Raw genomic sequence first — 27,313 nt, 5'->3', positions numbered from 1 at the left:
TATTTAGCTCATAGTTTTGGAAGCCAAAAGGCCAAGATTGGATAGCCCCATCTGCCCTGCCACTGATGAGGGTCCCCTGTCTGCATCACATGGTGGAGAAGTGGAAAGGGAAGCAGCTTTGTACAGAAGAGGCCAAGCCAGAGTTGGCCTTGCTTTTTAACAACCTGCCAACCTGATGACCTAGTTTCCCTCCACTGGGCCCCTCCTCTTAAAGGTTCCACCAACTTTCAACATTGCCACACTGGCAACCAAACTTCACTGCATGAAGCTCCAAGGGACAAATCAAACCATAGCCAAACCACTGCTCCTGGTCTCCTGCATTCCCTTTTTGCTCCAAACTCCAGAAATCTCCAAACTCTTTGATGTAATTTCCAAAGTGAAAGGTCATCTGTAATCATTTGCATTTTTGTTGTTGTTGTGAATTTCTCACGGCCTAGAGTAGACTTCCGGGAGGAAATAACTACTTAGAAGAATATTGGAAAAGATAAGCAAGTTAGATGAAGAAGATGAAGGAGCCAGTGATAGGGCTAAGGGAAGAGCATAAGCTGTTTTTTCTTTTTTCTTTTTTCTTTTTTTTTTTTTTGGCATGGAAGTAAGAAACAGTACATTGGATGCTGGCCCAGGAGCCATTAGCAAATAGGTAATATGAGAGCCTAGAGTTGGAGGTCATGTTAGGAAATAGGACCAGAGAAGAAGGTAGTGGTCAGGCAATAGAGGACTTTTATGATATACAAAGCAGGCTTAGCTTCAAAGAGAGTGCAATAGTCAGATTTTCAGCATAGTGTGTGATTACTTTGAGGGTTTTATTGTTTTATCTTTATTGCTCCTAAAAAACAGTGACAGCATTTTATTGTACATATTGAGTCAGGAAATCGGACAGAGTTCAGCTAGGCAATTCTTATGTTCTATGTGGTTAGTTGGCTTAGTAGTTTCACCAAGTGGCTGATCTGGTCTGGAAGTTCTAAGATGGATTTACTCATGTACCTGGGCCCAGATAGGGACAACAGACAGGCTGGAACAAAATGGACCACTCTCTCTCACCATGTAGTCTTAGCCTCTCCAAGTGGTCTAACAAGTGAATTGGACATTTTACATAGTGGCTCAGGATGCCAAGAGACTAAGGAAAAGCTCTCTTGAAGACCAGGTCCCAACATAGCACAGAGTCAATGGCGCATCCAGGCTTTCTGCCCTCAGCTTCTCACAAAGTTGTGATCAAGTTTTCGGCAGGGCATACTGTCTCACTTGAGGCTCATTTGGGGAAGGATCTGTTTTTGGTGGCAGAATTTGGTTCTTTGGGCTTGTAGAACCCAGAACTTCAGCTTCTTGCTAGCTGTTGGTAGAGGTGGCCCTCAGTTTCTTAAATCTTTTATTATTTTCACTTGAAAGGCAAAGTGAACAAGAGAGATATGATATCTCACATCTGCTAGTTTATTCCCCAAATGTCCTTAACACCTGGGCTGGGCCAGGTTGAAGGAAGGAGCCCAGAACTACAACTAGGTCTCCTACCGCGACTGCCAAGGGCCCAAGCACTTGAGCCGTCATTCTCTGCCTCCCAGATGTACAGCAGCATGGGAACAGAGGTACCAGGACTCCAAGCAACACTCTGACATGGGACGTGTGCATCTCAGGCTGCAGCTTAGTCTGCTGCCCCACAACCTCCACTCCTGTTCTCAGCTTTTTAATACATGACTCTTTTTATATGGAAACTCAAACATGGTAGATTACATCACCAAATCTAGCATGGGAGAGGTAGGCATCACAATCTGTTGTGACACAGAGCCCACAGCATTGCACAGGGGAGTGAGAGATACTACCAAGATAACCACTCTAATCCTTTGTCACCCAACCACGGGTATCCCTTCACAGTCGAGAAGAAATCCCATGAGCACCACAAGGAAGCAAGAGGGCATGGAGTTCACCCTAACAGTCTGTCTGTCATGAACCTGTACATCAAAATAATGATTCTTGTAATTGGACATGTGTTAGGTTAGCTTTGTTTCCAGTTTCATTTGACTCTGATTAAATTTTACTTATTATGTGTTGATTACAGAAAGTGATCATTCCCTAAAATCCTAAGACCCACAGGGTCAATATTCAGAAAATTCCAACCTTTTAGGAAGTACTTTCATTTAAGTGTTGCCTTTTCATTAGGCACTGCCATATTCCCTTAAGAAGACAGACGCACATTTGCCTAACCCATTATATAATATGGTTAGTGCTGTATCTTTATCTAAATCCTATATGCCAGACTAGAGAGTGTTAGCTGGATAGAAAGTGGAGCAGTTGAACCAGCACTCATATGGGATGCTGACATCACAAGGGGTGGCTTAGCCCACTGTGCCACAAGCTGGCCTCCAAAATAACTGTTTGAAAGACTCATACTGGTACCTTTTCACCTATGTGGTATTGGCATAAGTGTCAGAGTTGGAGCCAAGGAGCCTCTTTGGTAACTCAGAACAATCTTCCCAGGAAGATAGATGCAAGGAGAGTTAACAAAGGAATGTCCTTGCTTCTCGAATTTGCTGGAATGGTATTCTGAAGCAAGCGCAGGCCATTCTAAGGCTACACTCCTGACACCTGACCTCCTTTTCCTGCCTGAGATTCTAGGAATAGGGTGTACCTGGCAGCTGCTGGCACTTTTACACTGGCCTCTTCTTTGCTAAAGCCAAGCTTTATGAAACAGGGTAACACGAGATCATGGGCCAGCTTCTGGCTGTTTGGAGGGGTTCCCTGGAGGTCTCCAGGAGTAAGAAGCTAGACCCATTCCTTTTCAGTCTGCATCTATGTTTAGCCTTTGTACAGAACAGTACTTGTTTCATTCCAAACTCTCTTGCTCTGCTCTAGTTACTCATTAAATGAAATAAAATAAGCACATGCTACTACTATTAAAAAATTCCTAACTCCTTGATTTTAAAATGATAGGCATCAAACTACGGTATTCAAAGTCTGAGCAGAGGTAATCCAGTAACTGAAGGGGTACAGGAGGGACCTTTCGTAGTTCTGCTTGAGTTTTGTTTTTGATCAAGATTCTAGTTATGTGAGTGTGTTCAATTTGTGAAATTTTTGCAAGTTGTACTCTTATAGTATATGTATGGTTTTTTATATGCTTTTTTGGTAAAACTTTTGAAATGGCAGTTATGTTTCTTAGTCTTGTTGCTACACAGTGAATTTTGCCTTTTTTCTAGCTTGGAAATTAAGTAACTACATGATTTACATTCATATTTCATCCCAAATTTATTTTATTACCTGGATTATAATATAGCTTAACCTACTTCATTTTGATACTTATATTTAATTCCTGACTTTAAATTTGGTTGTGATTTAGATGCTGTTGAATTACAAAGGTTTTAACCTATATAGCAGCTGCCCCCAATTCAGCACTGAGTTAACATTTAATTGTTAAATCTCTAAGATGTTTAATGGTAATAATGAAAACCATCAGACAGGAGACTGAACTTAGTAGGAGTAGGATTAAGAACATAGGAGGCCAGTGCCACGGCTCACTAGGCTAATCCTCTGCCTGTGGTGCTGGCGCCCCTGGTTCTAGTCCCGGTTGGGGCGCCGGTTCTGTCCCGGCTGCTCCTCTTCCAGTCTAGCTCTCTGCTGTGGCCCCGGAAGGCAATGGGGGATGGCCCAAGTGCTTGGGCCCTGCACCCACATGGGAGACCAGGAGGAAGCACCTGGCTTCAGATTGGGTAGCGGCCATTTCCGGGGTGAACCAACTGAAGGAAGACCTTTCTCTCTCTCTCTCTGTCTAATTCTGCCTGTCAAAAAAAAAAAAAAAAAAAAACACCACTGGAGGAAGAGTTAGCTTTTCAAAAGAACAGACTTTTCTTCCTCTGAGCAAGAGGGAAAAGAGGAGAGGGCTAAATCTATATAGCAGCTGAATCCTAAGTTGGAGAAAAGTTAAGGATAGTTTGTATTTTTCTCGGAAGTAATGAAACAAGGTTCTGTACTAAGAACCAATGTGGAGATGGGGCTGGTAGTTCAAGGAAAAGGGAAACAGGAAATAGATTGACAACATAAACGTGGCTGAAGGTCAAAGGAACTGAAGATGCTTGCCGATACAAAGGCTCCCATTGCTGAGGAAGATAAGAAGAGGTAGGAAATAACTGGTACATTAGGAGAACAAAGACTGGAGGTCACACCCAGGACAAACTGCAGAGCTAATGGGATTGAGGACACAATGGAGGGAGAAGGGTGAGCAGCCAAGGGGACAGAGAGGGACACTCACAATGCAAAACTTGGGAGGTGGAGTAGCTTCACTCGATGACTAAGTGAAAGGTGCGGCTCCACCTCTGGGCTACTTGGACTGAGTGAAGTTGAAGACGACTGGGGAAGAAAAGGAGGGGAAGTTATGCAGTCAGGGTGCTGAAATCATTACTGATGAACAACATGAGGACGCACCGAGACTGACAAAGAGTTTCAGAAACACCACAGACAAGGAAGTACATGGGATCAATCTGATCACATTGTGTAGGTTAGATGTAAGATGACAGCGAGCAGCAAAACAGAATAGGATATCAGGAGTAGCAACAATTGCCAAGTTTTGACTGCTTTGGAAGGCCCTTTCTACTAAAAACTCCTGTTTCCCTGAGTCTTTCTAGTAAAAGCTCCCTGATCAGCAACTATGAGATCATAAGTGATCTGTTTATTCCATCTGAATCCTCAACATAATGAAGAACCTTTTAATTATCTATTAATTTGTAGGTATAATTTATCATGAAGCCATTGCAGCCCTCCTCGAGACAGCCATTCTTCCACAAAAGACCCCGGTCCTGATTGTCTTTCTTCACACACACACACACACACACACACAGCATCTTTGAAGTTTCTCATTTGCTTTGGCAAATGCACATTAACCAACGTGAGCCTTTAGGTCTATATTCCAGGTGGGGGTAGGAGGTTGAATCATGAAGAAATTGATTTTTACTTTTTTATTTTTTTCTTAACTGGGGAGTGCAACACGCAAAGAAACATCAGTTTCTTGGTAGGTCACCCTCTCTGGATTCTCTTATCACTCATACCCAAAGTCACTAACTTAAAAAAAAAAATTACACCGTGGCAACACTTATTTACATAAAACCTGGGCCGAAGCCGCCGCCGCCGCCACTGTCGCCACAATCTCGGCCACCGAGTCCTTCACTTTCCCCACGGGACTCTCGCGCTTCCCGGTCCCTCAGGGAGACACGCTGTCCCTCGCGGCCCCGGGTTCCTCAGGGAAGGCCCGGGACGGAGCCGCGAAGGGAAGCCGAGGGCGCCCTGGTGAGAAGCGAGGGCGGGAGGTGCGGGCGGGCAGCACCCGGGCTTCGGTTCATGACCCGTTATTCCACGGAAAAATGGAACATTCCGCTCCTTCCGCCCGCAAAGGGGAGGCGGGGGAACCCTTCGATCTCGTCTGGGAGAGGCGACGCGAGCGCAGCCGCCAGAATCCGGGACGCCGGGAGCAGCGTTACGGGAATCGCAGCCGCCCGGAGTCCCGCCCCCTCGTCGTGGAGCAGCCGCTGGGCCAATGCCTGGGGGTACCCGGACTCGTAAGGACCAATCAGAACCCGGGCCCCGACTCTGGGGGCGGGGCATGGAGGGGGCGCCGCGGGGCGGGGTTAGGGGGACGCAGCGCCCCGTCGCGGTAGAAGATCGGCGCGTCGCGTCCTGGGGAAGGGAGCCGCGAGCTGTCCGGCACCGGGGCCGACAGCCCAGAGGCCCGGGAAGTCGTCTTGCGGCCGGCTGAGTAGGGGGGCTGCCAGGCTCGCCCACCTGACGTCTTGGGTCTGGTCCGGCCTGGCGCCGACGGAGAGTCAGCCGTGGAGTCGCAGAAGAGCGAGGCGCCGCGGCCTGAGGTGAGGACGGGCCGGGACCGGGTGCAGGGCCGAGTAGCGGGCGGGCGCGGGCGCGGGCGGGCTCGGGCGGCGCGGACCGGCGAGCTGCGCTGGAGCGGGCCTCTTCCTTCCCCGGGAGAGGAGCGCCCGGCCGCGCGCGCACCCCGAGGTTGTCAGTCCCAGCCTGGAAATCCCCACATTCCTTCCCCTCTCTGCTTCCACCCCCTGATTGGACTTCTGCAACTTTGTCACCTCGATTCCCGAATCCCAAGTACAGACCTTCCGCCTGCCCTACGCACACCCTGTTAAGCTCCCTTCAAGACTGGACCCCTGCTTGGCGCCCCGACCTCGTTTCTTCCAGCCCCCTCTCCGCCGCCCTTTAAATTCCACGAGCCCCGCACTTGACTCCGAATCTCAGGCCGGAGGTTGATTCCCCTTCCTCGTGGCCGTCTTTTCATCCTCAAACTGTAATGCTTCAACACCGTTTGAAGTTCGCAGCGCTAGTAATCACGTTAACGAACGTTGCTTGTCTGCCTTTGAGGTCTTTTATCCACCCTTCCCGACATAGCGCTGTAGCCTAAGGAGAACAAATCCATGATCTTTTCATGTGTCTCCTGCTCCCCTAGGCTTAAAGGTTACTCCAAGACCAAGGTTCTGCTCTTCAGTGGGTGAACTGCATCTTATTCATAACCTCAACCCACCCCCAAAATTCACAGATCAGAAATGAGACTTGCCGTTTTTATTTATTTATTTATTTATTTTTTGCCTAAAGAAGGAAGCCGATTGTGATTTAATTTGTGTAGTTTTGGGCAGTTATACCGCTTTACAATAATTTATAACGCAGTTATACCGCTTTAAGATAATTTATTGGTAGAGTTCCAGGACAAATCTAAAAGATTGCGGTATTTGGTTTAGTCAGTGCTGTAAACAAACCCTTTAGACTGTGTGTGACTGCCAGCTTCAAGTTGGAGCAACTCTGGATTTGAAATTATTGACTCGGATAATCCTGCAAGTTAGTCACCATTATCTTCATTTCTTAAATTGAGGTTAATACCTATTGGGAAGTACAGATGAGAATATTACAAGAACCAACTTGATAGGAAGGTAAATTGGGAGTTCCAGCTGTTTCTCTTTAGCAATAATTTTGAACATTTGGTTTTAATTACAGGTGAAAGGGAAAGATTAGAAGGGAGTGTCAAAAATTGTAGTGAAAATTTTCTTTCAAGTCTGTATTATTGACAACAGTAGTTTAGTTTTCTCATTGGTAATTTGGAGCACTGTACTGCTGCCAGCCAATTTATTAGAGTATATTCTTACACAATTAATAGTGTTGTTCTCACGAATTGTTGTTTTTAGGTTTTTTCCCCCAATAGGATTTGCATAGCAGTTAAATATTAGAGTGAATGTTGATTATTACATTCCTGTGAAGTAGGGTTGACAACAGGTTAAGTAAAATTGATTGATAACAGTAAAATAAATGCCTATGTGACTCTGTATCCTATGTGCTTAATCATTTTGTCATACTGACACATTTCTCATAGAGATTCCAGTGCAACATTTGGTTTGGAAATTTAAGAGCTATATCCATAATCCCTCTACTATGGCAGGAAGGGTTCCCATCCCCCAAGCTGTTTCAGAGCTGCTCATTTTAATGGGAGTCAGAATTGCCTGGCCTTAGTACAGTTGCAGCTTGGCTCCTGGAGAAGCATGGAATGTTCTCATAGGCTTCACCGTTCGTGTGATTGCCAAGACAGTATGCTCAAAGTTGATGTTTCTGTTGGGCTTTCTTAGTCTATAGGATCCAGCTGAGCACTTACTACTTTAAGAACTCACAAAGATGCATGAGATGTCATCAAATCTAAACATAATTTGCACAAAATTGGATTGACTTAAAAATGAAAAATCACAGCTTTAAAGCAGTTTTAATTAGATGCTGAGTGATACTGACAATGCTAAAGGTATTTAGAGAGATTGTTGATGGATTGAAATGATCAAAGGAGGTACTAGAGGTCAGCTTTGAAATCTGAGTGAGATTTGGATAAAGGGAAAATGAAGAGTCCATTCATAATGTAGAATATATAGGGGTATAATATAGCAGAAGATACAGAACATGGTAGAGAACCAGCCGGTGGAAAGGGTCAGTAGTAACCAATACATGTTAATTATATAGCCAGGACATATTTAAAACTTACTTTGTGTCAGTCACTATTTTGAATACTTTGCCCATATTAATACATTTAATTCGTATAGCCTTTTAATGTGGCTCTTGCTGTCTTTCTTTTTAATGCTTTTTTTAAACACTTATTTATTTGAAAGAGTTACAGAGAGAGGTAGAGACAGAGAGAGAGGTCTTCCATCTGCTGGTTCACTCCCCAGATGGCCGCAACGGCCGGAGCTGCGCCAATCCGAAGCCAGGAGCTTCTTCCAGGTTTCTCACACAGATGCAGGGGCCCAAGGACTTGGGCCATCTTCCACTGCTTTCCCAGGCCATAGCAGAGAGCTGGATCAGAGGTGGAGCAGCCGGGACTCGAACTAGCACCCATATGGGATGCCAGCACTTCAGGTCAGGGCGTTAACCCACTGTGCCACAGCGTCAGCCCCTAATGCGTTTTTAAAATTATTATTTAAGAGAGTGCCCATCTAGTGGTTCACTATCTAAATGGCCAAGATGGGGGCCGGCGCTGTAGTGGGTAAAGCTGATGCCTGCAGTGCTGGTATCCCATATGGGAGCCGATTCGAGTCCTGGCTGCTCCACTTCCGATCCAACTCTCTGCTATGACCTGGAAAAGCAGTAGAAGATGGCCCAAGGCCTTGGGCCCCTGCACCCACGTGGGAGACCTGCAAGAAGTTCCTGGCCTCAGATAGGCACAGCTCTGGCCGTTGTGGCCAGTTGGGGAGAGAACCAGAGAATTGAAGGCCTTTCTCTCTCTCTGTCCCTCTCTCCTTCTCACTGTGTGTAACTCTGACTTTCAAATAAATAAATAAATCTTTAAAAAAACAAATGGCCAGAACTGGACCAGGAGGAAGCCAGGAAACAGAAACTCAATCCAGGTCTCCCATCTAATTAGGAGGGACCCAATTATTTGAGCCATCACCATCGCCTCCCAGGGTCTGCATTAGCAGGAAGCTACAATTGAGAACCTGAGCCAGGATTCAAACCCAGGTATTCTGATAGTTCTTAACAGCAAAGCCAAATGCCTACCCTATCCCCTTTTCAACATAAGGAACTCAGGCAGTGAAAGGTTAATTAACTTGTCCAGCTAACAAGTAATAGATCACATATTGTCTCTTTATATAATATGTTTGAGTCATAATGAGTAGAATGAGAAGGCCATGCTAGAAGATCTTTTAAAGCCGACTCTTAATGGTCCACTAGGTGCTTGAAAGTGTTAGCTGACTATATTAAGACATGTTAAATAATTATGGTGCAGTGCCATGAATCCTGTTTGGGAACTGTGTAAGAGTACACTGGAAACAAAAATGCTTGTGAGAGTAGGGGAAAATTCCACAGAAGAAATGATGTTTCTTCTGGATTATAAACAGTACTGCAAAGCAGAGGTAGTAAAGGTATTGTAAAAGCATGTGTGGAGCGCAGACTCTGAACAAAGTGTAGAGAAGTATGATTAGACGAAGTGTAGAGAAGTTTGCTGTGACTTAAGAGTCAGTAGGGATGGGGTAGGTAATGGTGAAAGGTAACCAACAAATTGTGAATGGAATGGTGAAGTCAGGCAAAATGAGGACCTTACATGTTTGCTTTGCAATTGGAAAATGACAAAAATAATTTTAGCATGATTGGAGTAAAGGCCAGATTGTTTGCAATACTCCACAAGTTTAGTGGTAGGTTAGCTTTAGGGAGAAGTCCAAGGAAAGGATTGTTTTTGGAATAGGGAAAATTCACTATTGGAAAAGATAGATTGGACAAGCATACTGAAGCCACATTTTTAGAATCTTAAATAGCTAAAATGTTTTGCATTGTTATTCACCTTTTAACAGACTATGAGGGAAAGAGTGATGAGTTTAAAGTAGCGTTTTAGCAAGATTCATCCACCAATAATGTTCAGAAAGTTTGGAAGGAAGGAAAGAGCCTGGAAGCAGAAAGGCTATTTTAAGTATTGAGATGATTAGTGCCCAAATTAAATTGGTCATGGTAAAGGGTAAGAACAGGCAAGTGGGGAAAGCATTTTAAAAGAAGAATGGATAAGATTTGTAGCTTAGAAAAACTAAAATGTAATCGATAGTTAAGAGAAACAACAATGGACTCCACTGACTTGGATAATTGAAGAGAGTGAGTTTGTAGCTGGAGAAAAATATAAATGCTGTAATTGAAAAAAGTGTGTATTTATGTGTATATGTTCATATAAACACATACACACCTATGTGTTTGTAGACCTCAAATGGATTTAAGTGGCATAATACTCAAGAAGATATGTATCTGATATTAAAAATCCAAGTCAGAATTCTTGAAGTTATTTTGCTTGAAGCTAATAGTGGAAGTCATATGTTTTTAAAAAAATTGGTAGATGCCAAATACTTTATAGTTGATTACATTGATAGCCAGGAGAGAAAAAAAGATTTTGGTAAAGGAGACAGGTGAGTGGATAAAGAATGAAACTATATGGTATGGTTACACTAAAACCAGGGATATAAAAAGCTCAGGAAACAAGATGGTTAACATGTAAAAGGCATCAGATACACTTGTGAAATTGTCACAATGTCTTGTCTCCTTTTTTTTATTGTGTGGCTATTTAATATATCTTAGATTTAATGAGAAATGTTAACAAATTGATCATGAATAAGAGAGCTTTATCTGTTGAAATATGGCCATAGTATAGATTTTTGCTATAGATTGGTTTACTCATTCCTTTTTTTTTTTTTTTTTAAGATTTTACTTATTTATTTGAGGGGTAGAGTTACAGAAGGAGGCAGAGGAAGAGAGAGAAAGTCTTTAATCCACTAGTTCACTCCCCAGATGGCCACAGCAGCCAGAACTGAGCCCATCTGAAGCCAGGAGCTTCTTCCAGGTCTCCCATGTGGGTGCAGGGGCCCAAGCACTTGGGCCATCCTCTACTGCTTTCCCAGGTCATAGCAGAGAGCTGAATAGGGAAAGGAGCAGCCAGGACTCAAACTGGTGCCCACAAGGGATTCCGGTGCCGCCGGCGGAAACTTGGCCCACTATGCCACAGTGCCAACCCTTGTTCCTTTTTAAGGGTGCATTTCTTACAGTGTCTTCTGCACAATTTCTTTATTTCAACATTCTGTTTTATATATTCCTGCCCCACTCCTCATTCCCTAATGCAAAATAAACTCATTAGAGCTGTTTCAGATAACATGACTCTGGTTGGTAGACAGGCATGCTCTGGGATTGCAATTGGCAATCTTGACAGGGTCAAAGATGATATAGACATATAGTGCGTGTGTGTGCTGTTCTGTCTAGAAAACCCTTACTCTTATTTCATGACTAGGTATTCTGGACCCTCTGAATTTGGTGTTCTCTGTGCTCTTGTAGCGCTTTGTACATATTCTGCCTCTCTAAACTTTGATTTTCTTAAGGGCTAGAACTATTCGACTTCACTTAGGCTCGTAATGTATTATGCTTAGATCTTTTTCATGTACCTTTCATTCAGTTATGCTTAAGTGATGGTGAGAGCATGGGTGCTCATCAGTGTATTCTTCAGACCTTTTCATTTGGCTAAGACAATGATAATTTATAAAAAGATCTGTACGGTTATTCTATATTTTTTCCAATTTATGCTTATAACTTTGCTTTTGCATGTAGGTCCTCAGTCAATCATGGAAGAGAGCAAATGTCTGAAATGGGTTTCTGCTTGAGTTTTTTGCTTATGGAATTAGTTTTCCCAGTTTTGTTTACTGGATAAGACTATTTCCTCAGTGAAATGAGATTTTTTTTTTTCAAAATCAGATGTTAGCTGCTTATGTATACTGGTGTTTGTTTTGTTTGTTCCATTGATTTGTCTACTCCTGGGCCAGTGTCTTTTTTTTTTTTTTTTTAAAGATTTTTTAATTTATTTATTTGACAGGTAGAGTTACAGACAGTGAGAGGGGGAAATAGAGAGAAAGGTCTTCCTTCCGTTGGTTCACCCCCCAAATGGCCGCTGCGGCCAGAGCTACGCCGATCTAAAGCCAGGAGCCAGGTGCTTCTTCCTGGTCTCCCACGTGGGTGCAGGTGCCCAAGCACTTGGGCCACCCTCCACTGCCTTCCCGGGCCACAGCAGAGAGCTGGACTGGAAGAGGAGCAACTGGAACCAGAACCCGGGGCCCATATGGGATTCCAGCGCCGCAGGCGGAGGATTAGCCAAGTGAGCCACGGCGCCAGCCCACCAGTGTCATTTTAATTATAACATACTTACAGTGTATCTTAACAGATGCTATAGCAAATATTCTCTTTATTCTTCTTTTGGGAAATTGGTTTGAAAGTTTCCATAATAAATCACTTTTCTAGTTATATTAAAATTCTAAATTTACTATTAAAATTTACTATTTGGGTTAGATTTTACAGTTTGACATCTGTTTTTTCATTGCATGACATTTAGATCTTATTCATGTTCCTTTCATTTAGATTTTATAATTTTCTTCATAAAATTCTATAATAGTTCTGATTAGATATGATAGCCCTTCAAATAATTCATGGAAAAATAGAATTAAAAGATGTTAATGGGTTTTTTTTTGCCCCCCCCCCCCCCAAGATTCTGAACTAGTATATATAAGGGTCCTCCAGAAGTTTCTGGAAAGCATGTACTATGAAACTGTGGGGACCTGTGCTGTGGCATAGCAGGTAAGGCTGCTGCCTGCAGCTCTGTCATCCAGTATGGGTACTGGTTCGAGTCTTGGCTGCTCCACTTACAATCTAGCTGTCTGCTGGTGTGCCTGTGAGGGCAGCAGAGGACGGACCAAGTGCTTGGGCTCCTGCAACCACTTGGGACACCTGGAAGAAGCTCCTGGCTTTGGATCTGTGCAGACCCGGGCATTGTGGCTGTTTGGGAAGTGAACCAACAGATGGAAGACCTTTCTCTCCCTCTCACTGTTTGTAACTCTACCTCTCAAATAAATAAATAAATCTTAAAAAACTAAGCATAGATTTCAAAAGTTTTTGCATCAAAATAAACTTTTAATTTTATTTTCTGTAAACTTTTTGAAGACTCATTTTATAGTTTTTGGTACTCTTCTGAGTATTCTTTTTTCTGTTATATTTTCAATTGGTTATTACTGATGTAATAACTGTTTTTGATCATTTGCTCAAATACTGTGTGAAGCTCTCAATAGTCCTAATAGTTTGTCATTTTATTTTCATTTTTCTTGATAGATGATTATATCTACATTTTAAAAATTTTTATATCTTATATATTAAATCTTTAGTTAAACTCTCTAGCAGAATGTTGAATAAGTGATAACTCCAAGCATCTTACCTGAACCCTGCTTTAATAAGAACACTACCGATTTTTACCTTTGGGCCTGTAGGAGCCTACTATAGATTCCTAATAGTAGTACTTGTGGTAGCAACAGCAAGAATGGTACAACAAAACTGCGGTAATAGCAATTGCTGTTACCTTTTATTCAGTATTTACTATGAACCAGATAGGTCTTAAGCACTTTGTTTACTGACTTTTTTAATCTTCACAGCACTCCTGTGTGATAGGTAGATAGGTAGGTGGTGGTGTTATCTCCATTTTAACAAAGAAAATTAAATTGAATGATATTATATAACTGGCCTAAGATGTTCTTCAGAGAAAAAGGAGTTGGAATTTGAATAGTGGCAGTCTAGTTTGAGTGCCTGCTCCTATCTTGTTATTCTGATACTTTGTTGTTTTAAAATTTAAAATGAACAGTTGTTGATTACTGAATACTTTTCAAGCTTCTGTTGGAATGAAAATGTCTTTAAAATATTCAGGTAGTGTGTGACATTAATTTCTCATATTGAACATGCTTGTATTTTTAGGCTGCATACTTGATAGTATTCATGTTTTGATTTTGTTTTCAAATCTACTTCAGCTTTTGTTTTAAAGGCTTTATTTTATTGAAAGGCAAATAGGGCTGTCATTGTGGTATAGTGGGTAAAGCCGCTGCCTGTGATGCTGGCATCCCATATGAGTGCCAGTTTGAGGCCTAGCTACTCCACTTCATATCCAGTTCTCTGCTAACACACTTGGGAATGCAGTGGAAGATGGCCCAAGTCCTTGGGCACTTACACCTACATGGGAAACACAGAAGAAGCTCCTGGCTTTGGACTGGGTCAGCTCTCACCATTGCAGCCACTGGGGGAGTAAACCAGCGGATAGAAGACCTCTCTCTCTCTTTCTATCTTTCTCTGCCTCTGTCTGTAACTTTGCCTTTCAAATAAATGAGTAATTAAAAAAAGAAAAGATATGCTCATAGTTCAGTGAACAAATAGAGCAGGAATTGGCAAAGTATAACCCACCTCCTGTTTTTATAAATAAACTGGCATATATCATCAATTGAAATAATTTAGAGATCTAATGTAAAACTGAAACTATAAAGCTTCTAGAAAACCCTTGTTACTGTAGATTAAAGGTTTTTTTAAATTTTTTTTAAAAGAAGTTATTTATTTGAAAGTCAGAGGTACACACAGAGAGAAGGAGAGAGAGAGAGAGAGAGGTCTTCCATCTACTGGTTCACTCCCAGTTGGCTGCAACGGCTGGAGCTATGTCTTCCATCTGCTGGTTCACTCCCAGTTGGCTGCAATGGCTGGAGCTATGCCTATCCGAAGCCAGGAGCCAGGAGCTTCTTCCAGGTCTCCCACATGGGTACAGGGGCCCAAGGCCTTGGGCCATCTTCTGCTTTCCCAGGCCATAGCAGAGAGCTGGATCTGAAGTGGAGCAGCCAGGACTTGAACTAGTGCCCGTATGGGATACTGGCACTGCAGACGGTGGCTTTACCCACTACGTCACAGTGCCGGCCCCAGATTAAAGGTTTTTTAAAAAATTTATTTACTTATTTGGAAGAGTTATAAAAATAGAGGGAAAAACAAATTTTCCATCCATTGGTTCACTCCAGATGGCCGCTTTGGTAATGGCTGGGCTAGGCTGAAGCCAGGAGCTTCATCTGAACCTCCCAAATAGGGTGGCAGGAGTCCAAACACTTAGGTCATCTTCTGCTGTTTTTCCCAGGCTCATTAACAGGAAATTGGATCAGAAGTGGAGCAGCCAGAACTCAAACTAGTGCCCATATGAAATGCTAGCATCGCAGGCAGCGCTTTACCCACTATACCACAACACCAGCTCCGAAAGTTTCTTAAGTACCACACCGAACACATAACTTGATAAATTGGATGTCATTAAAATTAACGTTTCTGTTCAAGAGGAAGGGAAGATGTACAAATTAATTTTTTCATAAAAACTTTATATCCAGAATGTGTTTTAAAACAGTGAAACATCCAATAAATGACAAAACAAGAAACTCAATTAAAAAATAAACAAAGTATTTGAACAGACACATCACCAGAGAAGATCTAAAGTTAAACATGGACCAACCATATGGCCTCCCCATTCCTGTTAGGTATTCACTGCCTCCCAAAAGAAAAGCATATGTACATAGAAAGACTCAGGGACCGGCGTCCGCCTGCGGCGCCGGCACACCGGGTTCTAGTCCCAGTCGGGGCACCAGATTCTGTCCTGGTTTCTCCTCTTCCAGTCCAGCTCTCTGCTGTGGCCCGGGAGTGCAGTGGAGGATGGCCCAAGTGCTTGGGCCCTGCACCCGCATGGGAGACCAGGAGAAGCAGCTGGCTCCTGGCTTTGGATCAGCGCAGTGCGCTGGCCGCAGCAGCCATTGGGGGGTGAACCAATGGAAAAAGACCTCTCTCTGTCTCTCTCTCTCTCACTGTCCACTCTTCCTGTCCAAAAAAAAAAAAAAAAAAAAAAAAAAAGACTCAGGGTTGGTTAAGTTACAGAATATTCATACTATGATACATATTTTAAAGATATATTTATTTGGAAAGCAGAGTAACACACACACACGCACACACAGATCTTCCATCTGCTGCTTCACTCCCGAAAAGGCTCCCACAGTCGGGGCTGGACCTGGTTGAAGCCAGGAACCCAGGACTCCCAGGTCTGTCTCCCACATGTGTTGCAGGGGCCCTGCTTTCTCAGGAGCTGAATAGGAAGCAGAGCAGCTGGACTGAGCTGGCACTCCAGTATGGGATACGGGCATCGTAAATGGCAGGTTAATCTACTCCACCATTATACTCACTCCTAGTACTCTGATGTGTTATGTCCATATTCAAAATAAATTACTCATTTGACAGATGAGTAAGTGCTTACTATTCTGGGTATGATTTTAGATTTTTGAAGTATTGCAGGAAACAGTGACAGAATTTCCTGCATCATTGGTTCATATTCTGTTTTGGGGACACAGACTATATTTTAGTTTCTTAGAGCTACTCTAACAAAATACCAAAATTGTGTTAGTTAAGAGACGTTAATTATCTTAAGGTTCTAGAAGCTTGGAGTCCTTCTGAAACTTTGAACTGAATCCTTTCCTCCTCCTCCTCACATCAGTCCTTAGCATTTCTTTTCCTTTTTTTTTTTTAAATTATTTATTTGAAAGAATTACACAGAGAGAAGGAGAGGCAGAGAGAGAGGTCTTCCATCTGCTGATTCACTCCCCAAATGGCCGCAACAGCCGGAGCTGAGCTGATCCAAAGCCAGGAGCTTCTTCCAGGTGCAGGAGCCCGTGGACTTGGGCCATCCTTCACTGCATTCCCAGGCCATAGCTAAGAGCTGGATCAGATATGGAGCAGCCGGAACTCGAACCAGCGCCCATTTGGGATACCTGCACTGCAGATGACGACCTAACCCGCTACACCACAGTGCCGGCCGCAGTCCTTGGCATTTCCTAGCTTACAGCTGCGTCATTCCATTCTCTGCCTGTGTGGTCACATGGCATTCTTTCTAGGCCTTTGATTCTTTGAAGAACACCAGTCATTAAGGACCCACCTTAGTCTAGAATGAAAATTAGTTACATCTGCAATGGTCCTACTTCCAAGTAAGATCACATTTTAAGGTGATAGAGTTAGGATATCAACATATGTTTGGGGCCTGGAGATGCATAATTCAGCCCATAACAAACAATAAGCAAAATAAATAATATTGTGGTATTTTAGAAGAGGGATTGGCAGATTATACAGACTCCGCAAAACAAATGCAGCTTATGGTCTCTCTCTGTGAATAAAGTTTCATGGAACACAGTCCAGCCTCTGTACTTTTTTGTATTCCAAAAGCAGAATTGACTAGTTGTATCATAAGGCCCACAGAGACTAAATTATTTTCTGGTTGTTTGTAAAGAATGTTTGCCAGCTTGTCTTAGAAGGTGCTAACGACTGTGGAGAAAAGACAGGAAAGGAGGGAAAAGCAACACTTGTGGTTGGGGAAGATATCTGAGGGAAGATGAATTTGGTCAGAGTCTAGGAGTTACTCTCTGTGTATTACTTTAGAAAGATGTCCACTATATAGTGTTGAGTGAATAGCATCTTTGTGAAATAGGAGAGTGTACATTTATATAGTATAAGGTAGTTATATACTCAGAAGACTGCAAGAATATCTGCCAAAATGTTTGTAGTAGCTATCTCTTGGTAGGATTATAGGGGACTTTTCACTTGATATATTTGCAGGTTATTTATTTGAAATGTTAAAAAATATTTATAATAAACTTAATTTCTTATAAAATCATCAAGGATTTAATGTGTATCAAACAATAATGGGGGCTTCAACTCTTTACTTAAAGTCTGGAGTTATGTTAAAATGGAGCCACTACACTAATGTTAGGTGTTAGTATAGTACTAAGCAAATCTTAAACTGATTTTTTTTTCACTTTGTGCAGAGTCAACAGGCTTAAGTTAGCACTAGTAGAAAATAAAGGGTATGATTCTTTTAAATAACTGTTTTAGTTACTTTTGTCAAGTTCAACAAAATATCCCATTCTCATTTCTGTGGTATTACAAGTGCACATCAAGAAGTTCAGATTAGACATTGGTGAGCCAATAATACTTGCAAGTTTGTATTAAAACATAACCGTAGAATATTTGAATACTCTTTTCACAAATGTTTATGGGATTATTTTATTCTGAAGCTCAAATGATATCTAAAAATAGGACACTTAATGTAAACCAGAAGCCTATCACAGGGTTTTAAAAGTACACATATAATAAATATCATCAAAGCCAGCCTTGTGAACAAGGTTCTCCTCTCTTTACAGTGAGACCAATGTGAAAGAATGACATTTGTAGGCAGAAGACTTAATATCAAACCCCTGCTCCTTCACTTACTAATTTTGTGATTTGGGTAAGTAACTTACCGTGTCTGGATTTTAGTTTTTTGTTTTGTGATAAATAATCACTACATTCTTGCTTCTTGAATATATCAGGAAAATAAGTAAAATATTTTATGTGAAATCATTTTGTATAACATAAAATAGTATCCAAGTGTTAGTTAATATGACTGCAAAATTTTTACTGATGGACGAGAGCTGAATATGTATGATTTTTAAAGTAATAATTGATTTATTTAATGAAGTGATGACCAACTTTTTGCAAATCTGTTGAAAGTAGGCCTGTACTATATTTGTTAAATAATCATTGCTTTGCCTTTCATTTGGCAATTATAGTACATATACTATTCTACAATTACGTTAGTAATGTTACCATAGTGACAGCTTTATTGACATTCTTCACATGCAAAGTAAATATGAATATATTATTCATGCTTTTTCATTCTGTCCTTGGATTAAATTTAAAATAAAATAGAAAAAAACCACCACAAAAATCACAATCTAGGGGCCAGACTGTGGCGTGAGAGGATTAAGCTGCCTTTAAGTGCCAGCATCCCATATGGGTGCCGGTTCGATTTGTGCTGCTCCACTTCCAATCTACCTCCCTGCTAATATGCCTGGGAAAGCAGCAGAAGATGGACCAGGTCCCCAGCGCTCTGCCACCCATGTGGAAGACCCAGAGGAAGCTCCTGGCTCCTGACTCTGGCCTGGCCCAACCCCGACGATTGTAGCCATTTGGGGAGTGAACCAATGGATGGAAGGTCTCTCTCTTCTCTGTAACTCTTTCAAATAAATCTTTTTGTAAAAAATCACAATCTGCAGGTAACAAAAATAATTTATAAGGAGCACAGCTATTAAATATTAACAAATTATAACCCACAGCTTTTGTCTCGCTTAAGAAAAGTCATGGGGATCAAAGTAAATGAGAATAAATAATTATAGAGGTAATGTTGAATTTGTTCCAATTTAAGTAAATCATTCATAAATTTTGTTACTGCCATTATTAGTAACAAACTACTTATTGACATGTCTTACAGCTCTTTTCAAAACAGTACTGTGTTAGAACACCATAGGTGAGGAATTATTGCTATAGGAGAACCTCTGAGTTCTTGAAATAAACCTCTCCTGTATATTTGGTTGCTAGTTTTATTTTAACTTCATAGAACTTTCCAAGCTAATATGCAGATTTCAAAATCAGTATATACAATATAAGGTTAGAATATGTACTCTGAGGTATGGAGAGAGGGCAATGTTAAAAGTACTATATAGGAAAAAATAGTAAACACTTAAAGCATTTTTTAAAGATTTATTTGTTAATTTAAAAGACAAAGTTACAGAGAGGCAGAGGCAGAGAGCGGTCTTCCATCCTCTGATTCACTCCCCAAATGGCCACAATGGCTAGAGCTAGGCCAATCTGAAGCCAGGAGCTTCTTCCTGGTCTCCCATGCGAACGCAAGGGTCCAAGGACTTGGGCCATCTTCTGCTGTTTGCCCAGGCCATAGCAGAGAGCTGGATTGGAATTGAAGCAGCCAGAACTTGAACTGGCACCCATGTGGGATGCCAGCACTACAGGTGGCTTTACCCACTATGCCACAGTGCTGGCCCCAGTATTTTAAAATTTAAATTATATTTATTTTTGGATAAATAATACAATAAGTACTACAACATCAGAACAATACAGAGTATATACGGTGCAGAGTCTCCCTACTATTATGGAACATAGGCAGCCTGCCTCCCTCCTACCTCAAACATAGACTGGCAGCCTAGTAGTTGAACTTTTTTTTTTTTTTTTAAGTGAACTTTCTTTTTTTTTTTTTTTTTAAGATTTTATTTATTTATTTGAAAGAGTTACACAGAGAGAGGAGAGACAGGTCTTCCATCTGATGGTTCACTCCCCAGATGGCTGCAATGGCCAGAACTGCACCGATCTGGAGCCAGGAGCTTCTTCTGGGTCTCCCACGTGGGTGCAGGGGTCCAAACAAGGACTTGGGCCATCTTCTGCTGCTTTCCCAGGCCATAGCAGAGTGCTAGATCAGAAATAGAGCAGCCGGGTCTCAAACCGGCACCCATATGGGATGTCAGCACTTCAGACCAGGGTGTTAACCTGCTGCGCCACAGCACCGGCCCCTAGTATTGGAACTTTTATCCTTCTAGAGAGGTTTTATGCGTATAAAGGAAATGTTTTATTTCTTTTTTGTCCAAAATTAATAGAAAACATACTGTTATGTACCTTAATGTATTTTATTTCATTTTAAAGTTAGAGTTGACCTTTAAGATTTATATATTTATTTGAAAGGCAGTTAGAGAGGCAGAGGCTCAGAAAGAGAAGTCTTCCATCCACTAATTCAATCCCCAAATAGCTGCAGATGACCAGAGCTGGGCTGATCAGAAGCCAGGAGCTTCTTCCGGGTCTCCCACATGGGTACAGGGACCTAAGGACTTGGGCCATCTTCCACTGCTTTCCCAGGCCATAGCGGAGAGCTGGATTAGAAGTAGAATAGCCGGGACTTGAACTGGCACCCATATGGGATGCCAGCACTGCAGGCAGTGGCTTTACCTGCTACGCCACAGTGCCAGCCCCCTTAATGTATTTTTTTTTTTTTTTTTTGACAGGCAGAGTGGACAGTGAGAGAGAGAGACAGAGAGAAAGGTCTTCCTTTGCTGTTGGTTCACCCTCCAATGGCCGCCACGGCTGGCGTGCTGCGGCTGGCGCACCGCGCTGATCCGATGGCAGGAGCCAGGTACTTTTCCTGGTCTCCCATGGGGTGCAGGGCCCAAGGACTTGGGCCATCCTCCACTGCACTCCCTGGCCACAGCAGAGAGCTGGCCTGGAAGAGGGGCAACCGGGACAGAATCCGGCGCCCCAACTGGGACTAGAACCTGGTGTGCCGGCGCCGCAAGGCGGAGGATTAGCCTAGTGAGCCGCGGCGCCGTTGTCCTTAATGTATTCTAGGTAACATTATGTATCTATATGTATAGAGCTTCTTCTTCTTTTTTTTCTAATTAGCTACATATATATTATGTTTGAGTATACCATAATTTAGATTGCTTCAGCCTTTTTCTGTTAAAGGTAATGCTGAAGTAAATAACCCTGCACATATATTATTTTGCTCATATATATGATAAAATAACTAGAGGTAGAATCATCATATTCAAACGTGTATGTTTTAATTTTGATTCATATTGCAAAACTGACTTAGTCATCTGTGTAGGTTTTTGTGGTTTTGTTTTCAATTAAAATAATTTACATACAATAAAATTCAGCTCTAAGTATATAATTTATAAGGAAGCTTATGCCAGTTTACACGTATCCTGCAATCTATAATAGTACCTTTATCCCTAGTCCTATAGCACCATTTTGATAGCTGATTTATTTATTTATTTTGGCAACTTTATAGGTAAGAATGGTCTTCAGATAGTTTTTGCTTGTCTTTTAGTTTTTTACCGACTGCCTTTTTTTCTGTCTTTTCAAGGATATTGGAAGACAGAAATATTATCTCCTCATAGTACAAAGGGCAGGTTTGATTACAGCCTTGGACGATAATGTCTCCTTCCATAGTATAGGGCAGAGACATGCTTCCTGCCCATTTTAAAAAGTGGGTTTCTTTCTTTCTTTCTTTTTTTAAATGCCAGCAGCCTTTAAGGCTGGCATGTCGGGATTTTTTTTTTTTTAAGATTTATTTATTTATTTGAAAGTCAGAGTTATACAGAGAGAGAAGGAGAGGCAGAGAAAGAAAAGTCTTCTATCTACTGGTTCATTCCCCAATGGCCGGAGCTGTGCTGATCTGAAGCCAGGAGCCAGGAGCTTCCTCTGGGTCTCCCATACAGGTGCAGGGGCTCAAGGACCTGCACCATCTTCCATTGCTTTCCCAGGTGCATTAGCAGAGAGCTGGATCAGAAGTGGAGCAGCGGGGACTGAAACTGGCACCCATGTGGGATGCTGGCACTGCAGGTGGTGGCTTTACTAGTTACTCCATAGTGCCAGTCCCCCCCCAAAACTGGGTTCCTTAAGCTGTGTCTTTCCGCTGTCTGTCCAGGTATCACCTGACTTTTCAAAAGACCCTATGGGAATTGGGACTGAGGCAAATGGCTCAAGAAAATGCTGATACTCTATTACTGTGTTATGAGTAGTAAAGTCTTCATGTCTTCTGCTAGCATCCATGAAACTGGCAGGCCAACTTATTAGCTTGAAAGTATAGTAAAATCTCAAGGTCTTTAATACTCCTGACATAATTCAGTGAATCTTAGCAAATGCAGAGTCTTGTGATTACCAATACAATTAGGTTATAGAATATTCCCATCATCCCAAAAAGTTTCTTTGTGTCTCTTTACATGTAATCCCCTCTTCTCACTCAGACACAGGCAAGCCCTGATCTGCTTTCTGTCACCCTAGTTTTGCCATTTCTAGAATTTCCGATGAATAGAATTAAGTATATGGCCTATTATGTCTGACTTCTTTCATTCAGCACAATGCCATATATTATTGCACATATCACTACTTACTATTTCATTCCTAAGTAGTAGTCCATTGCATAGAAATATCATTGGCTAGTCACTTACTTGTTCAGCAGTTGACATTTGGATTGTGGAGTAAAGCTGCATGAACACTTATGTAAGTCCTCGTGTGAACATGTATTTTATTTTTCTTGTACTTTCTTAGTAGTGAAAATACTGAATCTTATGATATGCTTTTTCATTTAGTAAATGTTTTCTAGAGTTTCTGTATCATTTTATATTCCTATCTGGGTAGTTTTAATTTATATATCATTCTGAGTGAGATTGAAATTGTGTTTTCATATAAACTACATATAAGTGAATTATGGACATGTTTCATATATTAGGGAAAGCTGATGTCATGCTATGATTTATAAACTTACTCATTTTTCAGTTATCTTTTTTGTTTAAAATTTATTCTATTCATTTGAAAGGCAGAGTTACAGAGAGAGAGGGAGAGAGATAGAAAAGAGATTCCATCCGCTGGCTCACTCCCAAGATGGCCACAGCAGCCAAGGCTGTGCCAGGCCTAAGCCAGGGACTAGGAGCTTCATCCATGTCTCCCATGTGGGTGAATGGGCCCAGGGATTGGGCCATCTTCTGCTGCCTTCCCAGGCGCATTAGTAGGAAGTGGAGCAGCCGATACTCGTGCCAGTACCCATATGGGATTTTGGCATTGCAGGCAGCTGCTTAACCTGCTATACCACAGCACCAGCCCTGTCAGGTATCTTTTGTGTTTAATTATGTATGGTAGGTTTTGCCATGTAATAATTTGTCTCTGAAGTTCTCAATCTGGCAGAGTTACTTACTAATAGTATAATCCATCACATAATATAGATACAGGTTTGCTTTTTTGTTGTTGTTTGTTTATTTATTTGAAAGGCAGAGTTACAAAAGGCGAGAGAGAGAGATTTCTCTGTTGGTTCACTCTCCAAATGGCCACATCAGCTAGGGCTTGGTCAGACCGGAGCCAGGAGCAAGGAGCTTCTTCCTGGTTTCGCAGGTTGATAAGGGGTCCAAGTACTTGGGCCATTTGCTGCTTTCTCAGGTACATTAGCAGGGAGCTGGATCAACAGTGGAGCAACCAGGACACTAACCAGTGAACATAAGGGTTGCTGGTGCTGCAGACAGCGACTTAACCTGCCGCATCACAGTGTTGGCCCCAGGATTGTTCTTTTAAGTAACCTTAAAATATGAATTGTATTTTCTAGCAATACTTTATGCAGCCATACTTTTAATGGTAATAAAAATATTCTGAGGACTTAAAACTTTGTTTTCTGCATTTTCATAATACTTTTATAACCTTTTAGAAAATGATACAATGTATCTTAATTTTTTGTGTATAAGAAAAATTAAAAATAATATTGTATATGTCTGTTATAGAAATATCTATGCAAGATGTGGATGTCGAAGACGTGGTTAGTGCAAGCCTTCTTTATTTTTATCACCACTGAATCCATAGGTAAGGTTCATGAAATCTACCTTCCAACTCCATAAATTGAGTTTATATACTTTAATATAATTAAGCTTATGTTTAATAAAGTACTTAATTATATTTCTAGGATCATTGTATTGTCTTAAAATCATTATAGTAGGTAAAAATATGATAATCTGCTTTGTATAATTTGAATTGCAACAGTCATCAGTATTCCTAAATGCTATTTAGCTATACTAACAAAAAGTTGAAGATAAGGAAGAGAAAATTTTTTTTTTTTTTAAATAAAGGAGTAGGAAAAAAGTCTAATAACTCAGTACTTCACTCCTTCATTACCAACAGTTGTCACTGAGCAGTCTGATTATGATACCAGAATGCAGAAGTATCTCCAGTGGTACCATTCATTGGTAGTCCATACCTTGGTAGTCCTCTGAGATATGGTTATTGGGTCACAATGAGGTAACTACAGAAATTAAGAATAAATGTTCAGAAACTTTAACAATTTGACTTAATCTGACATTCAAGCACATAGTGTATTTATCTCATGAATTCTATCTACAATACAGAATAAAAGTAGCAGTCTATGATAGAGTTCAGGAAAAAACCAATCTGTTGAGCAGCACTTTTTTTTTTTTTTTTTTTTTTTTTTTTTTTTAAGATTTTATGTATTTGAGAGGTAGAGTTATAGACAGTGAGAGGGAGAGATGGAGAGAAATGTCTTCCATGCACTGGTTCACTCCCCAAATGGCAACAGCAGCCAGAACTGGGCCGATCCAGAGCCAGGAGCTTCCTCCGGGTCTCTCAGGCAGGTGCAGGGGCCCAAGTGCTTGGGTCATCTTCCACCGCTTTCCCAGACCACAGCTGAGGGCTGTGTCTGAAGAGGATCAGCCGGGACTAGAACTGGTGCCCATATGGGATGCCAGTGCCACAGGCAGAGGACTAACCTGTGCCACAGCACCGGCCCCTGAGCAGCACTTTTTTTTTTTCCTTTTTTTAAAGATTTATTTATTGATTTGAAAGGCAGAGTTAGGGGCAGAGAGAGAGGTCTTCCATCCACTGGTTCACTCCCCAAATGGCTGCAGTGGCTGGAGCTGGGCTGATCTGAAGTTAGGAATTTGGAGCTTCTTCTAGGTCTCTGTGCAGGGGCCCACAGTCTTGGGCCATCTTCTGCTTTCCCAGGCACATGAGCAGGGAGCTGGATCAGGTAGAGCAGCTGGGACTCAAACCAGTGCCCATATGGAATGCTAGCACTGCAGGTGCCACTGCTATTGTGCCAGCCCCGAGCAGCACTTCTTTAAATCAGCTATTCTCCAAATGCAGATGTCAACTTCTTCTTATTGCATACTTCAAGTGACAGAAAGTGTTAACGTGGAAAATATTTATTACTTAGAAAGACTTCTCATGTTCTTGAACCCAAATTTTCTTCTTAAGACTTTGACCTATTAATTCTAGTTTTAAAGGGAGCCAGCTTTGTCTCTACTGTATTGAAGGACTGCTTTCCTGTATTTCCAAGCCCTCTTCCCCACACTAAACTTACCTATTTATCCTAATTATTTTTTAAACATTTATTTTATTTATTTGAAATAGTTACAGAGAGCGGTAGAGCCAGAGAGAAAGGTCTTCTATCCGCTGGTTCACTCCCCAGAGGGCCACTACGGCCGGAGCTGCGCCAATCTGAAGCCAGGAGTTTGTTTCAGGCCTCCCACGTGGGCATAGGGGCCCCATGGACTTGAGCCATCTTCCACTGCTTTCCCAGGCCATAGCAGAGAGCTGGATTGGAAGTGAAGCAGCCGGGACTCAAGCTGACCCCATATAGGATGCTGGCACTAGAGGCTGGGGCTTTAACCCACTGTGCCACAATGCCAACCCTATTCTAATCCTTCTTTATAGAGCATAGCTTCCAACCCTTTGCATTCTGATTGCCCTCCTGATTCTCTCCGTTCCCTTACCACATTTTAATTATAATTCCATCCTAGTTCTCCCACTGTGGCAGCAGTATGTAGGATGAACTAGAAAGAGATCAGTGACTGTTATGATGGTCTGAACTTCAGCAGTCAAAGTAGCATTGGTAAGAAACAGTTGATAGACATCTTAATAGAACCAATGAGACTGAGCGCAGTATTAAGTTGAAAGATGAGGCTAACTGGAAAGAGATGTTGAGGGTATCTACAGGGTACCTCACACAGATGACTGGGTGAATGTGCTTAGTCAAGTTAGCCAAGGTCAAGAAATAGAAATAAGAAATAAGAAGTTTGGAAGGAACTGGGGCTAGCGCTGTAGCTTAGTGGGTAAAGCTGCCGCCTGCAATGCGGCATCCCATTTGGGCACTTGTTTGGATCCCGGCTGCTCCATTTCCAATCCAGCTCTCTGCTATGGCCTGGGAAAGCAGTAGAGGCTGGCCCAAGTACTTGGGCCCCTGCACGCACATGGGGGACCCGGAGGAATCTCCTGGCTCTTGGCTTCAGATAGGCATAGCTCCAGCCAGTTGTGGCCAATTGGGGAGTGAAATAGTGGATGAAAGACCTCTCTCTCTGCTTCTTCCTCTCTTTCTCTCTGTAACTCAGACTTTCAAATAAATAAATAAATCTTTTAAAAAGGAATTGTGATGCATATAGTTTGACATGTTAAACTTAAATCTCAGATGCTTATGAATGTGTCTAAGCTGCTATTGAAAGTACGGGGGCCGGCGCCGTGGCTCACTAGGCTAATCCTCCGCCTTGTGGCGCCGGCACACCAGGTTCTAGTCCCGGTCGGGGCGCCGGATTCTGTCCCGGTTGCCCCTCTTCCAGGCCAGCTCTCTGCTGTGGCCAGGGAGTGCAGTGGAGGATGGCCCAAGTGCTTGGGCCCTGCACCCCATGGGAGACCAGGAGAAGTACCTGGCTCCTGCCTTCGGATCAGCGCGGTGCGCCGGCTGCAGCGCGCCGGCTGCGGCGGCCATTGGAGGGTGAACCAACTGCAAAGGAAGACCTTTCTCTCTGTCTCTCTCTCTCACTGTCCACTCTGCCTGTCAAAAAAAAAAAAAAAAAAAAGTATGGGAAGCTTGAGGCTGGAGATAGGGATATATATGTCATCAACATGGAGTAGGTGATAGGTAAAGCATATGTATATTTACGTGGTGTACATTACGTTTTCACCTATTTTGATGTCTTCATTTTTAGTAGGGAATCTTGTTCTGTACATTAATTGTTAGAATTAATTTTTTAAAGATTTATTTATTTAAAAAAGATTTACACAGAGAAGGAGCAGAGAGAAGGATGTTTTCCAT

The 27,313-nt window shown here is 42.1% G+C and overlaps 1 protein-coding gene across 3 annotated transcripts in view; it reads left to right on the top strand.

The window, feature by feature from the left end:
* The first annotated feature begins 5,574 nt into the window (after positions 1-5,574).
* The window catches only part of IL6ST (interleukin 6 cytokine family signal transducer), a 56,490-nt gene continuing 34,751 nt past the window's right edge, over positions 5,575-27,313 (top strand). Inside the window, exons 1-3 of one of the 3 annotated variants that reach the window (XM_008262226.5) lie at positions 5,575-5,840; positions 18,048-18,133; positions 23,997-24,075. In XM_008262226.5, coding sequence (XP_008260448.2) covers positions 24,012-24,075 — 64 coding nt within the window. In that variant the 5' untranslated portion in view covers positions 5,575-5,840; positions 18,048-18,133; positions 23,997-24,011. The remainder of the gene's footprint in view (positions 5,841-18,047; positions 18,134-23,996; positions 24,076-27,313) is intronic. The other 2 variants (XM_089313172.1, XM_017344725.4) reach the window with 2 other exon arrangements.

Source organism: Oryctolagus cuniculus, chromosome 14 (assembly GCF_051225735.1).
Source record: "Oryctolagus cuniculus isolate XC-2025 breed Fujian yellow rabbit chromosome 14, ASM5122573v1, whole genome shotgun sequence".
In the NCBI taxonomy this organism is placed as follows: domain Eukaryota; kingdom Metazoa; phylum Chordata; class Mammalia; order Lagomorpha; family Leporidae; genus Oryctolagus; species Oryctolagus cuniculus.
This window is presented reverse-complemented; position numbering and strand designations above follow the sequence as displayed.